The sequence below is a fragment of the Scyliorhinus canicula genome, chromosome 3 (assembly GCF_902713615.1).
Source record: "Scyliorhinus canicula chromosome 3, sScyCan1.1, whole genome shotgun sequence".
NCBI lineage: Eukaryota > Metazoa > Chordata > Chondrichthyes > Carcharhiniformes > Scyliorhinidae > Scyliorhinus > Scyliorhinus canicula.
The window spans coordinates 266,608,977-266,625,203 of NC_052148.1; the positions used below are offsets into that span (position 1 = coordinate 266,608,977).

The 16,227-nt window shown below is 50.0% G+C and overlaps 1 protein-coding gene across 3 annotated transcripts in view; it reads left to right on the forward strand.

Moving 5' to 3' along the window:
- grid2 (glutamate receptor, ionotropic, delta 2) overlaps nt 1-16,227 on the forward strand; it is a 1,198,200-nt gene that overhangs the window by 1,029,988 nt on the left and 151,985 nt on the right. For all 3 annotated transcript variants that reach the window (XM_038792750.1, XM_038792751.1, XM_038792752.1), the window contains one exon: nt 14,056-14,251. In XM_038792750.1, coding sequence (XP_038648678.1) covers nt 14,056-14,251 — 196 coding nt within the window. The remainder of the gene's footprint in view (nt 1-14,055; nt 14,252-16,227) is intronic.

Here is a 16,227-nt window from a genome sequence, read left to right on the forward strand (position 1 = left end):
AGTAGATTGACAGAAACATTCCCCCTTGTGGAAGAATCAAGATCCAAAGAACACCGACTCAAAGTGATTGGCAAATGTGCCAAAGGCAACACGAGGGAATACACAAGTGTTTGGTGCCTGGACAGAACTGTGGTGGAGGAAGATTCCATCGTGGCCTTCAGGATGCAATTGGATAATCAACGGAAGGGAAACAAAATGGCAGGGCTGTGGGGAAAAGAGCAGGGAAGGTGGGACTGGATCAGTTGCTCTTACAGAGGGCCAGCATGGTCACAACAGCTGAATGGCCACGCTCTGCGCTGTAACCATTCTATTATTCTCTTAAATTACCTCAGTACAAATCACCATGAAGTCAAAAGGGATTCATCATCAACCAAATGTGACAGTTCCGCCCTCTGAGGCTGATGACTAAATTGAGTGAATGAAGAGAAGGATCTGAGAATTTACTTTTTTTATTTTGCTTTTACTTATGCCAAAAGCCACAACGACTTGTATATTTACAACACGGCATGTTACACTCGTCTTCCTAACTCGGCCAACTCCTCCAGCCCTCCAATCTTCAGTGAAAGTTGTATTCTTCCAACTCTGCCCTCAAATCCATCTCCATCTTCCTTAGCTCCACCATTGGCAGGCCAGCCTTCAGCTGCCAAGGCCCAAATCCCTGGAATTCCCTCCCTACACCTTCCCATCTCTTGTCAGCATTCTCTCAGCCCTAGTAAAGCCTAGCGCCATGGTGCCCAGGTGCCGGTTTGCCCGTGCCAGCGATCGGACCTGGGGGGCCTTGCCCTGACGAGGTGAGGTAAATGGGGAGAGGGGGGGGGGGGTTGCTCAAGGACCCCTTAAGAGGTAAGATGGGTGCATTGGGGGGATACGGAGGCTTCAGTGGGGTGGCTGAGGGGGAGGTGAAAGATCGGGGCGCCACTTTAAAATGGCGCCCCGATCTGCGAGTGGTCATGCTACACTGACAAGTTGAGCTCGTCGGTGCAGGAAATTAATTAAGTGCAGCCTCAATGGGGCGTTCCTCACTGAGGCCAAAAAAACGGGAAAGTCCCATTAAATAGCGCGATGTATCAGTGCCGAGAAACACCCCGCTAAATGCGCCCAAAACGCAATCCTGTTTTCGAACCGTTGAAGCCCCCTCTATCTTTATTCAGGTATATTGTCACCTCTCCTAATATCTCAGCCTTGGCTCACTGGTGATGTATATCTGGGGCGGAATTCTCCGACCCCCCCCCCCCCGTAGGGTCGCGGAATCGCCCGGGGCCGGCGTAAATCCCGCCCCCGCCATGGCCGGAATTCTCCGCAACCGGGAATCGGCGGGAGCGGGAATCGCGCCCCACCGATCGGCGTGCCCCCCGCGGCGATTAGGGCCGGGATTCTCCCCTACCCGGCGGGGCAGGGGGTCCCGGCGTAGCGGAAACCACTCCGGCACGGCCTAGCCCTTAAAGGTGCGGAGAATTCCACACCTTTGGGGAGGCCCGACGCCAGAGTGGTTGGCGCCACTCCGCTACGCCGGGACCCCCTGCCCCGCCGGGTAGGGGAGAATCCCGGCCCTAATTTCATGGGCAGGATTCTCCGATTCCCCACTGGGCTGGAAAATTGCCGGGGGACGGCGTGAATCCCGCCCCACCACCCCGACGCCGACTGCCGGATTCTCCAGCGGCAGTTTTTCGGCGGGGGCCGTTGGCAGGGCCCACCCCCCCCCCCTCCCCCCCCCCCCCCCCCCCCCCCCCCCCGGCGACTCTCCAGCCTGCGATGGGCCGAGTGGCCGCCCGTTTTCGGCGGTGAAATACACCTGGTCTGTTTTTCCTTAAAGGAGAGAGGGCTGAGACATTTGATGGAAACATTCAAAAATCATGAGGGTTTGAGCAGAGGGGGATGGAAATGATGATCCCATCGGTGGAAGGCTCAAGAACAAGAGGGCACAGATTTAATGTAGTTGGCAAAATAACTACTGGAGACATGAGGACAACCTATTCCACACAGTGAGTGTTTTGTTTCTGGAGGTCCGATGACACAGATTGCACTGCAACAATTCTATAATTCTGTAATGAATGAAAGTTGCTGCTGTTGAAACTCAACCTCACATTTGGAAGTTCCAAATTGCAGATTGATCAAAATCGACATCTGAACCAATTAAGAATCCTGCGCTTGAAATTTTAGCGGAGTAAGTGGAAACCTTCCCAGTCAAATCTTGGTTACATATCCACATGTCTCGATATCTTCAATGAACATCCTTGTGTATGAATAAATTGGCTGAGTGCAGCAAACTTCGCAAAGTACTTAGTTGAAACTTTATTTCCGGTTGCAAACAGGGTTAATTATGAAGCTGCGACATTAGAACATAGAACAGTACAGCACAGAACAGGCCCTTTGGCCCTCGATGTTGTGCCTAGCAATGATCACCCTACTTAAACCCACGTAACCCGTATACCCGTAACCCAACAATCCCCCCATTAACCTTACACTACGGGCAATTTTAGCATGGCCAATCCACCTAACCCGCACATCTTTGGACTGTGGGAGGAAACCAGAGCACCCGGAGGAAACCCACGCACACACGGGGAGGACGTGCAGACTCCACACAGACAGTGACCCAGCCGGGAATCGAACCTGGGACCCTGGAGCTGTGAAGCATTGATGCTAACCACCATGCTACCGTGAGGCCCCATTCATTAAATATTTTGAAAAGCCGTTGAGTTTTGAGAATGTAAAAGCAAAGAAAATAATCAAAGGATAAAAAACAGAAATGTCACTTAAAAACCAAGAAAAATGGCCCACACTCCTTATATTATTCAATCCCTGCTTGTCATTCTTCCCCATTCCTTGTGAACCAACCTCGAGGATTAGAACAGGTAAGAACCATTATAATGTTGGTTTCATGGACTTACGGTGGTGACATGTAGGTGGAGGTTGCACATTGGGTGGCTCCCGCTAGAGTTTCTGTTTCTCGGCCCTTTTCATCAGCCAGTTTTGGGGGGGAACCTGAGGATCAGCTGACTTCAGAAGGTTTTCGGAATTCGAGGATGTGAAAATCCCAATTAAAGAATACTGCATGAAGAGGAACGAGTGCTCTTCCTCCTGTGGGTCTGAGTTGGGTGCGGAGTTCTGTGGGATGAAAGATGGCGGGAGCAAGCTCGTCAGGCGGGGCTGCACCCATTAGAGTGGACAAGATGGCCGAGGTGATGGCGATGGAGTTGGAGAGAGAGTTTGCCAAGCATTTTGAGGGGCACGGGCAGGAGATGATGGGGGCACTCAAATAGCTGGTGGAGGGCATACTGGCCCCGATAAAGGAGGCTCTTGGAAAGGCGCCTGAGATGATGGAGGAGAGGTGTTGAAGGGGGTGGAGGAGGCATTGCCACGGCACAACGATCAGCTCACCTCGATGGGAGAGGAGCCACGGAAGGTGGAGCAAGGTAATAAAGGGCTGACGGCCAAACCTGAGGACCCGGAGAACAGGTCACGGTGGCAGAATCCTCAGATTGTGGGACTGCCTGAGGGGCTGGAGGACCCAAGGCTGACGGAGTACTTTTCGGGGATGATCGGCAAGTTGTTGCGTGGGGAGAGGTGGGAGGAGGTCACTTCCTTCTTTGTGTTGGATCGGGTTCATCGGTCACTTCGGACAAAGCTAAATGCGAATGATCCGCCAAGAGCTGCGTAGGTTTGTTTTCACAGCTATCAGGTGAAGGAGAGGATCTTGCGATGCGCCGAGCAGTATCGGGAGGTGAACTGGTAAGGTAGTGGGCGGGATTCTACCATCTGAAGGCAGATCGTTGATGCCATCATAAAAACTGGAGAGTTCAATGGCGGCGTCATCGGACCGCTATGTGCAGCAATCCTCTGCCCTACGCGACGCCAGCATGGCACTGGAGCGACCCACACCATCCAGTTGCCGATACCGGCATCAAATGGGCGCCGCGGGTTTGCGCATGTGCGCTGCGACTGCCGCGAATACGCGCATCCGCACTGTGACCGGTGCAAATGCCCGGTCGCCTCCTTCTCCGCGCTGGCCTCGACGCAACATGCCGTAGGGTTACAGGGGCCGGTGCGGAGTAAAAGAGGCCTGCAGCATGAGACGCCAGCCCGCCAATCGGTAGGCCCTGGGGTTGGACCACCCCCCCCCCCCCCCCAAACCAGGCCGCCCCAGACAGGATGGTGCCGAAGGCCCGCCAGGTAAGACCAGATGTGAACGGCGCCAGCGGGATTCGGGCATTTTTGGGTGGCCACTCGGCCCAACCCAGGCAGAGAATCGCCGTGGGGGGCCCCGACCGGCGCCGCGCCGGTGCCAATGGCGCCGATTCTCCGGTCACCGAAGAATCGGCGGACCGGCGCGGGGTGGCGACGCGCGATTCGCCCCCGGCCCGGCGATTCTCCGATTTGCCGTGCTGAGAGGATCACGCCCAATGTATTCATACGTATCAGAAGGTCACGGTGGAACTGGCAAGATGGTGGGCGGCCTTTAACAAGGCGAAGGCAGCTCTTTATAAACGTGATGTGCGGTTCGGGATGGTCAAGCTGGCGAAGTGAGAGTTACACATAACTCCAAGAACTATTTCAATGAGGCAGCAGAGGAAAAGGAGGCATTTGTGAGGGATAAGGACTGGGACTGAACTGTGTTGGGGGTCTTTCCCCTTGCTTTGGTGTTTAGCATATTTGGCTGTTTAGGAAGGTTAGGTGTTTCTTTATTGGTCTTGTTGTTAGGTATGGGCGGGAGGGGGCTCTGGTGGGGGCCACCTCCTTAGCAAACTTAAGTTGGCTAGTGAATGGGAGCGAGGTGGGGGGAGGGGCTGCAAATGGCCGAGCCTGTATGGACAGGCTTTGACTGGCCAAGGAAGTTGGTGGGGGACCAGGTATACCCTGTGGGGCGGTCATGACTGAAGGTAGGGGGAGGGGTGGTGAGAGACACCAGTCTGAATGGCTACATCGAACTGCGGGAGTTAGGTGGACCGGTGCAGAGGGCGAGAGTCCTTTCACATTGAAAGAGTTTGAGCGCCCATGTGCTGCTGTCGCAGGAGACCCATCTGAGGGCGAAAGGCCAGGTTAGGCTTCAGAAGGGTTGGGTCTGTCAGGTGTTTCATTCGGGCTCTGATAGCAGGGCCCAGGGGGTAGGAGGTAAGAGAATGAGGTTACAGATGGAGAAGGTGGTGGTGGTAGACCAAGAGGGGTAGATAAGTTATAGTAACAGATGCATTGGAGGGGAGGATGGTGGTGTTGGTTAGCGTGTAAGCCCCAAATTGGGATGATGTGGGGTTTATGAAGAGGATGTTGACGGCCAATCCGAGCCTGGACATGCTTTAGTTAGTTTTAGGGTGGATTTAAACACAGTGTTCCATCCGAAGATGGATCGGTCTAAGCCACGCCCGTTGACTCCTTTAGGGTGGGCGAGGGTTTTGGCAGCATTCCTGAAGGAGATGGGGGCAGCGGATCTGTGGTGGTTCTTGCATCCAGGGGGCAAAGAGGATTCCTTCATTTCGCTGGTTGATTGATTTCTTTATTATGGGGAGGTTGTTGTAGTGGGGGGGTGAGGAAGGCGCCCCCCATTGGCATCATTATTTCAGATCATCCCCCCCGCACGTGGTGGATGTGGTCTTGGAAAATGGGCCTGCACAGAAGCTAGCGTGGAGATTGGACGTGGGATTGCTCTCGGATCGGAGGTTTTGTGCGAGGATGGGAAAGGTGATTGATGTTTATGTGAGGTTTAATAAGAATGGAGAGTTCTCACCGTCATTGGTTTGGGAGGCATTGAAGGCGGTGGTAAGGGGCGAGATCATCTCATATAAGGCACAGGTGGGTAGGGAGCCAAGAGAGGGGCGGAAGCGGTTGGTAAACAAAAGTTTGGAAGCGGATGGGAAGTATGCGGAACATTCAACTCCGGAACTTTTGGCTAGTGGAAAGGAACTGCCAATGCAGTTTGACCTTTTGTCTACAGGAAAAGCTGGGTGCCAGGTGAAGGGTATTGAGTACGAGTACAGGGATAAGGCCAATGGCTTGCTGGTGGGACAGCTCTACCGGCAGGCGGCCTCCTGGGAGATTTTTCAGGTTCGGGATGGGGTGAGGGGGCTGGTGGTTGCGCCTGGGCAGGTGAATCGGGCATTTCAGGAGTTTTATAACTCCTATACAGGTTGTATAGATCGGAGCCTCTGAGGGATGAGTGGGACATGAGGAGCTTTTTGAAGGTGCAGGAGTGTCCCACGGTGTGAAAGGAGGATAGGACAGGGTTGGAGGAGCCAGTGAGGATTGAGGTGGTTCGGACTGCAATAAGGAAGATACAAAGCGGGTAAAGCACCGGGGCCGAATGGGTTCCCGGTGGAGTTTTATATTCATTTTTTAGAGATGTTGGCATTGCTGTTGGTCGAGATGTTTGAAGATTTAGTAGCTAAGAAAGCACTCCCAAAGGCGATGGGGAAGGCATCTATTTCACTGTTGTTCAAAAAGGATAAGGACCCGGTCGAGGGTGGATCGTATCGGCCAATATCTCTGTTGAAAGGTTGATGCCAAGATTCTTGCCAAGGTGTTTGTGCTTAGGTTGGAGGAGTGCCTTCCGCAGGTGGTTGGGGAGGCTCAGACAGGGCTGGTAAAGGGGAGGCAGGTGTCCTCGAATGTGCGGTGCTTATTAAACATGTGCTCTACCCATCAGAAAGGGGGGGGGGGAGCTGGAGGTGGTGATGGCCCTGGATGCGGAGAAGGCGTTTGATCGTGTAGAGTGGAATTATTTTTTTGTGGTGTTGGAATGGTTTGGGATTGGGCCAAAGTTCGTGGCGTGAGTTAAATTGTTACCAAAGGTGAGTGTACGTATGACTGAGGTGAGCTTAGAATATTTTCAGCTGCATAGGGGAACACGGCACGACTGTCCGTTGTGACTATCCTCTTTGCGTTGCTGATAAAGCCCTAGGCCATTGCGTGGAGGAGCTTGAGTAAGTGGGGGGGATTAGTGAAGGGGGTGGAGCATAGGGTAACCCTGTTTTCTTATGATCTTTTGTTGTATGTTTCCAACCTGGTTCCCAAGGTGTGAGATATAATGGGGCTGCTTCAGCGATTTGGGGCTTTTTTGGGATGCAAATTGAATTTGGAGAAGAGGGAGTGCTTTTTGGCCTCCCCACCAGGGGCGGGAGCTGTTTTGGAGGGATTGCCATTTTGTGCGTCGACTACTCACTTCAGGTATCTGGGGGTGCCGGAGGCTTGGGATTGGGCCCGACTCCGTGAATTGAAATTTACAAGCCTGGTGGACCTGTGGTGGAATGGACTCCCACTATCATTGGCAGGTCGGGTGCAGGCAGCAAAGATGAATGTTTTGCCGTGGTTTTTGTTTTTATTCCAGTGTTTACCAGCCGTCTTGCCGAAAGTTTTTTTTATGGGGGCGGAACGGTTGATTTTGTCATTTGTCTGGGCGGGTAAGGTGCTAAAGATTCGGAAGACGATGCTTCAGAGAGGGTGACAGGTTTGGCTCTGCCGAAACTGATGTATTATTATTGGGCGGCAAACGCTGAGAAGGTGTGGGGCTGGCGTAGGGAGGCAATGTGGATGAGCAGCGATCTTGCAGGGGGTCGGGGATTCAGGCGCTGGCTACTTCCATTTGCCCCAGCGAAATATTCGGGTAGTCCGGGGCGGAGCCGAGGTTGATGCCCATCCGCGAGAATAATGTGCTTGAGCCGGCGAGACTGGATGCTAGGTTTCGGGGGTGGGAGGAGCAGGGGGGTGGTTCAGATGAAGGACTTAGAACATAGAACATAGAACAGTACAGCACAGAACAGGCCCTTCGGCCCTCGATGTTGTGCCGAGCAATGATCACCCTACTCAAACCCACGTATCCACCCTATACCGGTAAACCAACAACCCCCCCCCTTAACCTTACTTTTTAGGACACTACGGGCAATTTTAGCATGGCCAATCCACCTAACCCGCACATCTTTGGACTGTGGGAGGAAACCGGAGCACCCAGAGGAAACCCACGCACACACGGGGAGGACGTGCAGACTCCGCACAGACAAAGACTTCTTCCTGGAAGGACGCTTTGCGAGTTTAGAGGAGTTGATGGAGAAGTTTGTGATTCCAAGGGGAGAGCTTGTCAGGTATATACAGGTGCGGGATTTTGCAAGGAAGGTGTTCCCGACGTTTCCGGTGACAATACCCTCCTCATTGTTGGAGGTGGTGTTGTCAGTGATTGGGCTGGAGGGGGGGGGGGTCATCTCGCTGATTTATGGGGAGGATTCTGGAGGAGGACACGGCGTCGTTGGAGGGGGTTGAGGCCAAGTGGGAGGAAGAGCTGGGGGTGGCACTGGAGGAGGGGTTGTGGTGTGAGGTGTTGTGGAGGGTGAATGCCTCGCATTTGTGCATAAGACTGAGGTTAATACAGTTAAAGGTGGTGCACAGGGAGCACCTGACGAGGTCAAGGATGAGCCGGCTGTTTGTGAGCAGGTCTGGCCAATCATGTACATATGGAACAGCACAATAGCACAGTGGTTAGCACTGTTGCTTCACAGCTCCAGGATTGTAGGTTCGATTCCCGGTTTGGGTCACTGTCTGTGCGGAGTCTGCACATTCTCCCTGTGCCTGCGTGGGTTTCCTCCGGGTGCTCCGGTTTCCTCCCACAAGTCCCGAAAGACGTGCTTGTTAGGTGAATAGGAAGTTCTGAATTCTCCCTCAGTGTTTCCGAGCAGGAGCAAGTGTGGCGTCTATGGGATTTTCACAGTAACTTCATTGCAGTGTTAATGCAAGCCTACTTGTGACACTGATAAAGATTATTATTATTATAGTCCTGCCTGAAGTTGGAGAAATTTTGGAGGTCTTTTTGCAGTACTATGTTGGTGATCTCGCTCTTGCTCTTGGACTTGGAGCCGGACCAGCTGGAGCTGCAGACGAGGTAAATGGCGAACGGTTTAGCCTTCGCCTTGCTGATTGCTGGCAGGCAGGTCCTGTTGGGGTGGAAGTCAGGTTCTCCGTCCTGTACCTCAGTATGGCTGGGGGACCTGCTGGAGTTCCTGTATCTTGAGAAGGTGAAGTTCATCTTCAGGGGGCAGCTGAGGGGTTCCATAAGAGATGGGGTCTATGTATTCTTCACTTCAAAGAGTAGGCTACCCGTCAACTGCTAAGGGGGATGTGGTTCAGGAAGGGTGTTGGGATGCGTGGAGTTATTCCCTGAGTTATATGGGGTTGGTGGGTAGGTGAGGGGGTTATTTTGTTATTCTTTTCATTGAGGGGTTGTTTTGTTTTATGGATCAAAAATTAAAAATGTTAAAAACGAATAATAAATGTTTTTTAATTGTTGGTTTCGTTCAAAAAATAAAACATCCAATTATATTGTGCCATTGACAACCTCAGGAAATCTCAAATTCTTTTCCAGCCAACAAAGTACTTTGGAAATGTGGTCACTGTTGCAATGTAGGAAACGTGACAGGCAATTTGCACACAGCAAGATCCCAAAAGTAGCAATATGACGATGGCCAGATAATCTGTTCTTTCAGTAACGCGTAGCGAGCGATAAATATTGGCCTGGACACCAGGAGAAAACTCCCCTGCTCTTCTTTGACATTGTACTCTGGGATGTTTTACGCCCTTCTGTGTGCATTGCACATGTTTTTAAGCGTCGTGTAAAATCATTCTGTTCAGAGATACAGACAGAAATTCGTGTTCATCCTTTACTCCCTGTGAGACAGTTACAATAGATCTTAAACTTGCCAACCAATCAACTCTATCTTCTCATCAAGTGTAAATTGTTGTTCCCTTTGAGATTTGGTACTGTTGCAAACCTATCCTGATGAGTACAAGGCAAAAAGTTTCAACAGCAGGTACCTTTTTTCAGTATCAATCCTACCAAGCAACTATTTACAATTTAAATGAAGAGGTTTTTTTTTCAATGCTCTATCTCTTCTGGATATGACTCAAGGCACAGGTACATCTGTTCCCTGAACTTTAAGGGACAGATCAGAAGCGGACGAGTAAAATGAAGATATTCTGAAAAAAAAATCAAGCGCACAGCCAGGTTGAAATCTCACCCTGACCTTGAATTGTTCTTTTAATTATGGAATAGCAGATGGCTGGGAGATGGTGTGGAACAAAGGTGTAAAGACGTCTGAATTAGTTTCAGACTGGCCTGCGTGCAAGAATTGCAGCAGCCAGCAAACACTCAGAAGAGAAAAGAAGGTGATGAGGGATCGCACCCACCCTTGCTTTCCACCAATCGCCATCTGTTACTTTATAAACTTTTCTGTATAATATTCTGCGGTCGGTAGAGTTTCTGCTGAGGGTGCTTTCAGCAATCCAAATACAAAGTCCAGCTAGAATCATGTTAGTTTTGCATATCAAGGAATGTAAAATCAGCCAGCACAACAATCAGGCAGTGTTTCAAAACAGGATTAACGATGCAGTTTAATTAATAACCTGAAAGGGGATTTATCACAAAACCGTAGCATTCATCGCAGCCTGGTATGGCAACTGCTCGGCCCAGGACTGTAAGAAATGACAGAGTCGTGAACACAGCCCAGTCCTTCACGCGATTCCGCCTCCCATCCATTGACTCCATCTCCACCTCCCGCTGCCTTGGGAAAGCGGGCAGCATAATCAAAGACCACCCGGGTTACTCTCTCTTCCAGCCTCTTCCATCGGCCTGGAGATACAAAAGTCTGAGAACACGCATCAACAGGTTCAAAGACAGCTTCTTCCCCGCATTTATCAGACTCCTGAACAACCCTCTTATGGACTGATCTGATTTCTGCACACATCTTCCCTATTGAGTAGCACTACACTAGCACAGACAGTGAAAGTAAGGGGTATGGTGCAGATTGTTCTGAGGAACCTTGCATCAGAGGCTAGCTCTCCGATCCAGACCCAATGAGAACAGTGGAGCTCCAGTGGAGCATTTCCACTGTGCCGTTCACCATCACTTTCCACCTGCAGTTTTGTAGTTCCAACAATTCTCATTTCTCCCCGATTTGGGAAAAGCTTTGTATAAATTTTATGCAGGACAGGAAGTTGCTTATTTAATGACAAGTGTCAGAGATCACTGTATTTTTAAATATTGCCTGCGCAGGAAACAAAGCATCCATGCCAGAAGTGATCTTAAAAGCAGTGCAGATTCCAACATTCCTTCAAATTAGAACCTTTGTGATCTCTGAAAAATTGCCACACGCACAATTGCTTCAGAAAATATCAGACAGCAATTCTGTGATAAGAATACAGGAGTGTGAAAAGGTAGATCATTCCTGCAAACTGACTCTTCCTGTTGTTCAAATCGTGTCTAAATGCCTCCACTGTGTTCCCCCAACCCCCAATCATCCCCGAACCCCCATTGACCCCAATCATCCCCCCAACCCCATTGACCCCACTCATTCCCCCAACCCCCATTGACCCCAATCACCCCCAACCTCCATTGACCACAATCACCCCCAACACCCATTGACCCCAATCAACCCCCAACCCCCATTGACCCCACTCATTCCTCCAACCCCCATTGACCCCAATCACCCCAACCCCCATTGACCCCACTCATTCCTCCAACCCCCATTGACCCCAATCACCCCCAACCCCCATTGACCCCACTCATCCCCAACCCCCATTGACCCCACTCATCCCCCATCAACCCCCATTGACCCCAATCATCCCCCAACCCCCATTGACACCAATCATCCCTCAACCCCGATGACCCCACTCATTCCCTCCAACCCCCATTGACCCCACTCATTCCACTACCTCCATTGACCCCACTCATTCCCCCAACTCTCACTTACCTCAATCATTCCCCCAACCCCCATTGACCCCAATCACCCCCAACCCCATTCACTCCACTCATTCCCCCCAACCTCCATTCACCCTACTAACTCCCCAACACCCATTGACCCCAATCACCCCCAACCCCCATTGACCCCACTCATTCCCCCAACCCCCATTGACCCCAATCAACCCCAACCGCATTCATTCCACTCATCCCCCCTAACCTCCATTGACCCCACTAATTCCCTAACATCCATTGACCCCAATCACCCCAACCCCCATTGACCCCACTCATTCCCCCAAACCTCATTCACCCCAATCATCCCCCAACCCCCATTGACCCCACTCATTCCCCCCCAACCTCCATGGATCCCACTTGTTCACCTCAACTCCCATTGGCTCCACTCATCCCCCCCAACCAACATTCACCCCACTCATTCTCCCGAACCCCCATTGGCCCCATTCATCCCCACAACCCCAATTGACCCCACCTGTTCCCCCAACCCCCATTGACCCCACTTATTCTCCCCAACCCCCATTGGCCCCATTCATCCCCACAACCCCAATTGACCCCACCTGTTCCCCCAGCCCCCATTGACCCCACTTATTCTCCCCAATCCCCATTGGCCCCACTCATCACCCCAACCCCCGTTGACCCCACTTGCTCCCCAACCCCCACTGACCTCACTCATTCCCCCAACCCCTCATTGACCCCATTCTTTCCCCAACCCCCATTGACCCCACTCATTCCCCAAACCCCCATTGACCCCACTCATTCCCCCCAACCCCCATGGATCCCACTTGTTCCCCTCAACTCCCATTGGCTCCACTCATCCCCCCAACCAACATTCACCCCACTCATTCTCCCCAACCCCCATTGGCCCCATTCATCCCCCCAACCCCAATTGACCACACTTGTTCCCCCCAACCTCCATTGACCCCACTTATTATCCCCAACCCCCATTGGCCCCATTCATCCCCCCCCAACCCCCATTGACCCCACTCATCCCCTCCAAACCCCATTGACCCCACCCATTCCTGGAATCCTGCCGCAGACATTTTTCTGTTCCCATTTATTTAAGTTAAATCCACCTTAATAGCTGCCTGTGAAACGGACAAAAATGTAGCAGGTGAAATCTTCTTCCTGAAGTTAACCTTAAAGAGGTAAAGCTCCTCCTGTTGATTGTTTTTTGGGGTTTATCCCCTATGAACGATGCATTAATTCCTTAAGTTGTACTTAGCTGTTTCCGACATGAGTTCTCCATTGTTGTTATCTCTGGCTCTCTGAGGTTATTTCCGTACAGAATCTCTCTCTCACCCTATTGTTTGTTTCATCGCATTCAGTCCGGGCCCAGGTTTCCCTCTGCAGTCTCCCAAGATCATTAAGACCTTTCCACCCTACATTAAGAGACGGAATAAACTCGGAATGTTTTTGTTGGAAAGACGGAGGCTGAGGGGCGATCTGATTGAGGTGCACAAAATGAAACATGCACCAACAGATTCAAAAACAGCTTCTTCCCCGTTGTTAGCACACTCCTGAATGACCCTCTTATGGACTGAATTGATCTTCCCACACATCGTCTCTATGAGTAGTACGACACTCTGTATGCTTCACCCGGCTGGTTTAGCACAGTGGGCTAAATAGCTGACTTGTAACGCAGAACAAGACCAGCAGCGCGGGTTCAATTCCCGTACCGGCCTCCCCGAACAGGTGCCAGAATGTGGCAGCTAGGGGCTTTTCGCTTCATTGAAGCCTACTTGTGACAATAAGCTATTATTATTATTATTATTATGTCTATGTATTTAAATTGTGTATTTATCGTACGTCCTGAGTTTTTCATGTATGGAACGATATGTCTGGACTATACGCAGAATAATACGGTTCACTGTACCTCGGTACATGTGACAATAAATCAAATCCAAATGTTGTTTCCTCCTCTGATTCTTCTCTGCCTTTATGTCCCCTCCCACCCCCAACCCCCACCTCCCGTAGAATTCCATGCGATCGATCCCTCTCGGCATGTTGCAGTGGAATTATTAATGTACTACGTGCAAAATACAAAGGATGAGCCTTCTATCACCCCATTGCCACTGTGCCTTGGAGCCTACCTTTCTATGCTACCTCGATTACTGAAGGTTCAACTAATGTTCCCTAACAAATGCTTCTAAGATCAGCAAAGTGTTTTGTGGATCGGTTGCTAATTCATTGCCGCCTGCAGTTCTCGTTCAATAAAATCGAAGAGTTTTTTAGATATGGGTAATCTACACCTGACCTTACGTTAAGCCTTTAGGATTTATTTTTGAACTTGGCGTTTTTGATTTATTTATCTTGTTGTTCTTCTCAACCCAAAGGTCCCTGCAAGATCTTTCCAAGCAAACAGACATCCCCTATGGCACAGTGATGGAGTCAGCTGTGTATGAGCATGTTCGAGTGAAAGGAATGAACCCCTTTGAGAGAGACAACATGTATGCCCAAATGTGGAGGATGATCAACAGAGGGAACGGCACAGAGACCTCGGTGAAAGATTCCCAGGAAGGCATCCAAAGGGTACAGTGCATTTCTCTCACCTTTTTGGACCAGCTGTACATTACTCACATAAGTGTTAGATGAGATTGTTGCACTCTGATGAATTGATATATGTGGGAGATGGCAAATTGCAGAATTCTAGACAAACGGAGTTCAAATGTCGCCCTAAGCTGCAATTTCATTTTCTTTATAAACTGCCCTTTTTCTTCCATTTATAAAAAAGATAACGCGCTCCATTCAATTTTTTGCCACATTTACAACCTCACTCCTTGAGCTAAAAGGGAAGGTAGGCAGCCAGGATGTGGCCCCCCTTAAAAAGGCCATGCTAATGGGTGGTAAAGTGGTCATTTACCACTTTTTCTTCCCTCTGCTTCTGTGCCTTCCACGTGAGATAGCTGCTGTGTGACGTCCGAGATATGTGTGGTGAGCATTGGAGATGCAAAAAGATTCACCGAATGACACCAAAACGTGGGAAGTTATACCAACCGGGAAAAATTGAACAAGCTATCGTTCCTTTCTTCAAGATAGTGGTGACTCAGGGGTGATCTGAGAGAGCTATTTAAGGTTACACAAGGGTTTGCTACTCTCTGGACAATGTGGAAGCTGAGATGTCGTTTCTCCTGATTAAAACCAGGGGTCATCATTTCAGAACAAAAGGTCTGCAATTTAAAACTGATGAGGAAAATATTCTTCACTCAGAGGGCTAACCCGTCCATCGCCAGCTCACATACAGCTCAACCAGCTTGTAGGTTCTGTTATTCTGCCTTCTAATAAGAGTTGATAGTCCGTTTGATGGGAGGTGCTAATTATTCACCTTAATACACTTGCATAAGAACTGAATCAAAAATGAGATCAAATGATAGATAATCTGGTCAGAACATAGCAAAAAATGTTAAACATAAAGCACAGGAGAAATATAAAGAAAATGTTTTGAAACAAAGTAAATAGATAAATGGTTCAGGAAAGCATACATTCAGAATGAACCCTTGACCACGAGGTCTTACTTTAAAGAAATTCTTATTGATGGTCTAATCCCTCATTTACTCTCATTGGTTTCTAATTCTCAGCTGAGACCTCCTGATTTGTTCGAATAGATGTCTGTTACTTAGAGGATGATTTATTAATCAAACATTTGTCATTACTTACTATTTATTAATGTCCATCAAAATGAATTCGGAGTAAATGAGAAGAAAGACTTTGTTGTGACAGGAGGGTCAGAAACCGGGGCCAGAATTTTCCAGCAGACCCCCACACCCCCCACCCAACACCCGAGACGGATTTTACCACAGCGGAGGTTACTTGCCATTGGCCACCAGTGAGGTCTTCCGGTCCCGCCGAGGTCTGCAGCATTTTGTATGGCTTGCCAGGCCTGCCACCGGGGAATCCAGGGTTGTTGCGGGCCGGAAGATCCCGCCCCAGAGATCTAGCCTGCACTGTCTCAAAAGGCTGGCGGAAGCGGAGGTAACAGTAACTTTCAAAAGGAAATTAGGGCTGGGATTCTCTGGCTTTTGGGAATCCCTGTTCCCGCCGGCAGCGGAAAATGGGTAATGCTATTGACAAACGACGTCAGCAGAGAATCCCGTCACCAGCGAATGTCCTGTAGCCGAGAAACACGTGGCTGAGAGACCAGAGAATGCAGCTCTGGAAAAACACTTGGAGTGAAAATAAGAACGGAGATATGAGGAAAGAGCAGGGAGTGGGATTAATTGAAGAGTTCTCTCAAATAACCCAACTATGCCACTGTGGCTGAATCACCTTCCTTTGCAGTGCATCGTTCCAACATTTTTCTATTATCTAATCTCATGTTTGAATGACATTAAGTGTACGGTTAGTTGCCCAATAAGGGAGCCATTTGAAAATCCTCAAGGATTAAACTAAAGCACTAATTCACATCAAGACCCCATGTGGTGTTTCCTCAACTTTGGAAAGAGATGGACTTGAAAATCAGGAGTGTGGAGAACCCAGATGCTCTAATTTTTGGGAGCAAATGTGAATGC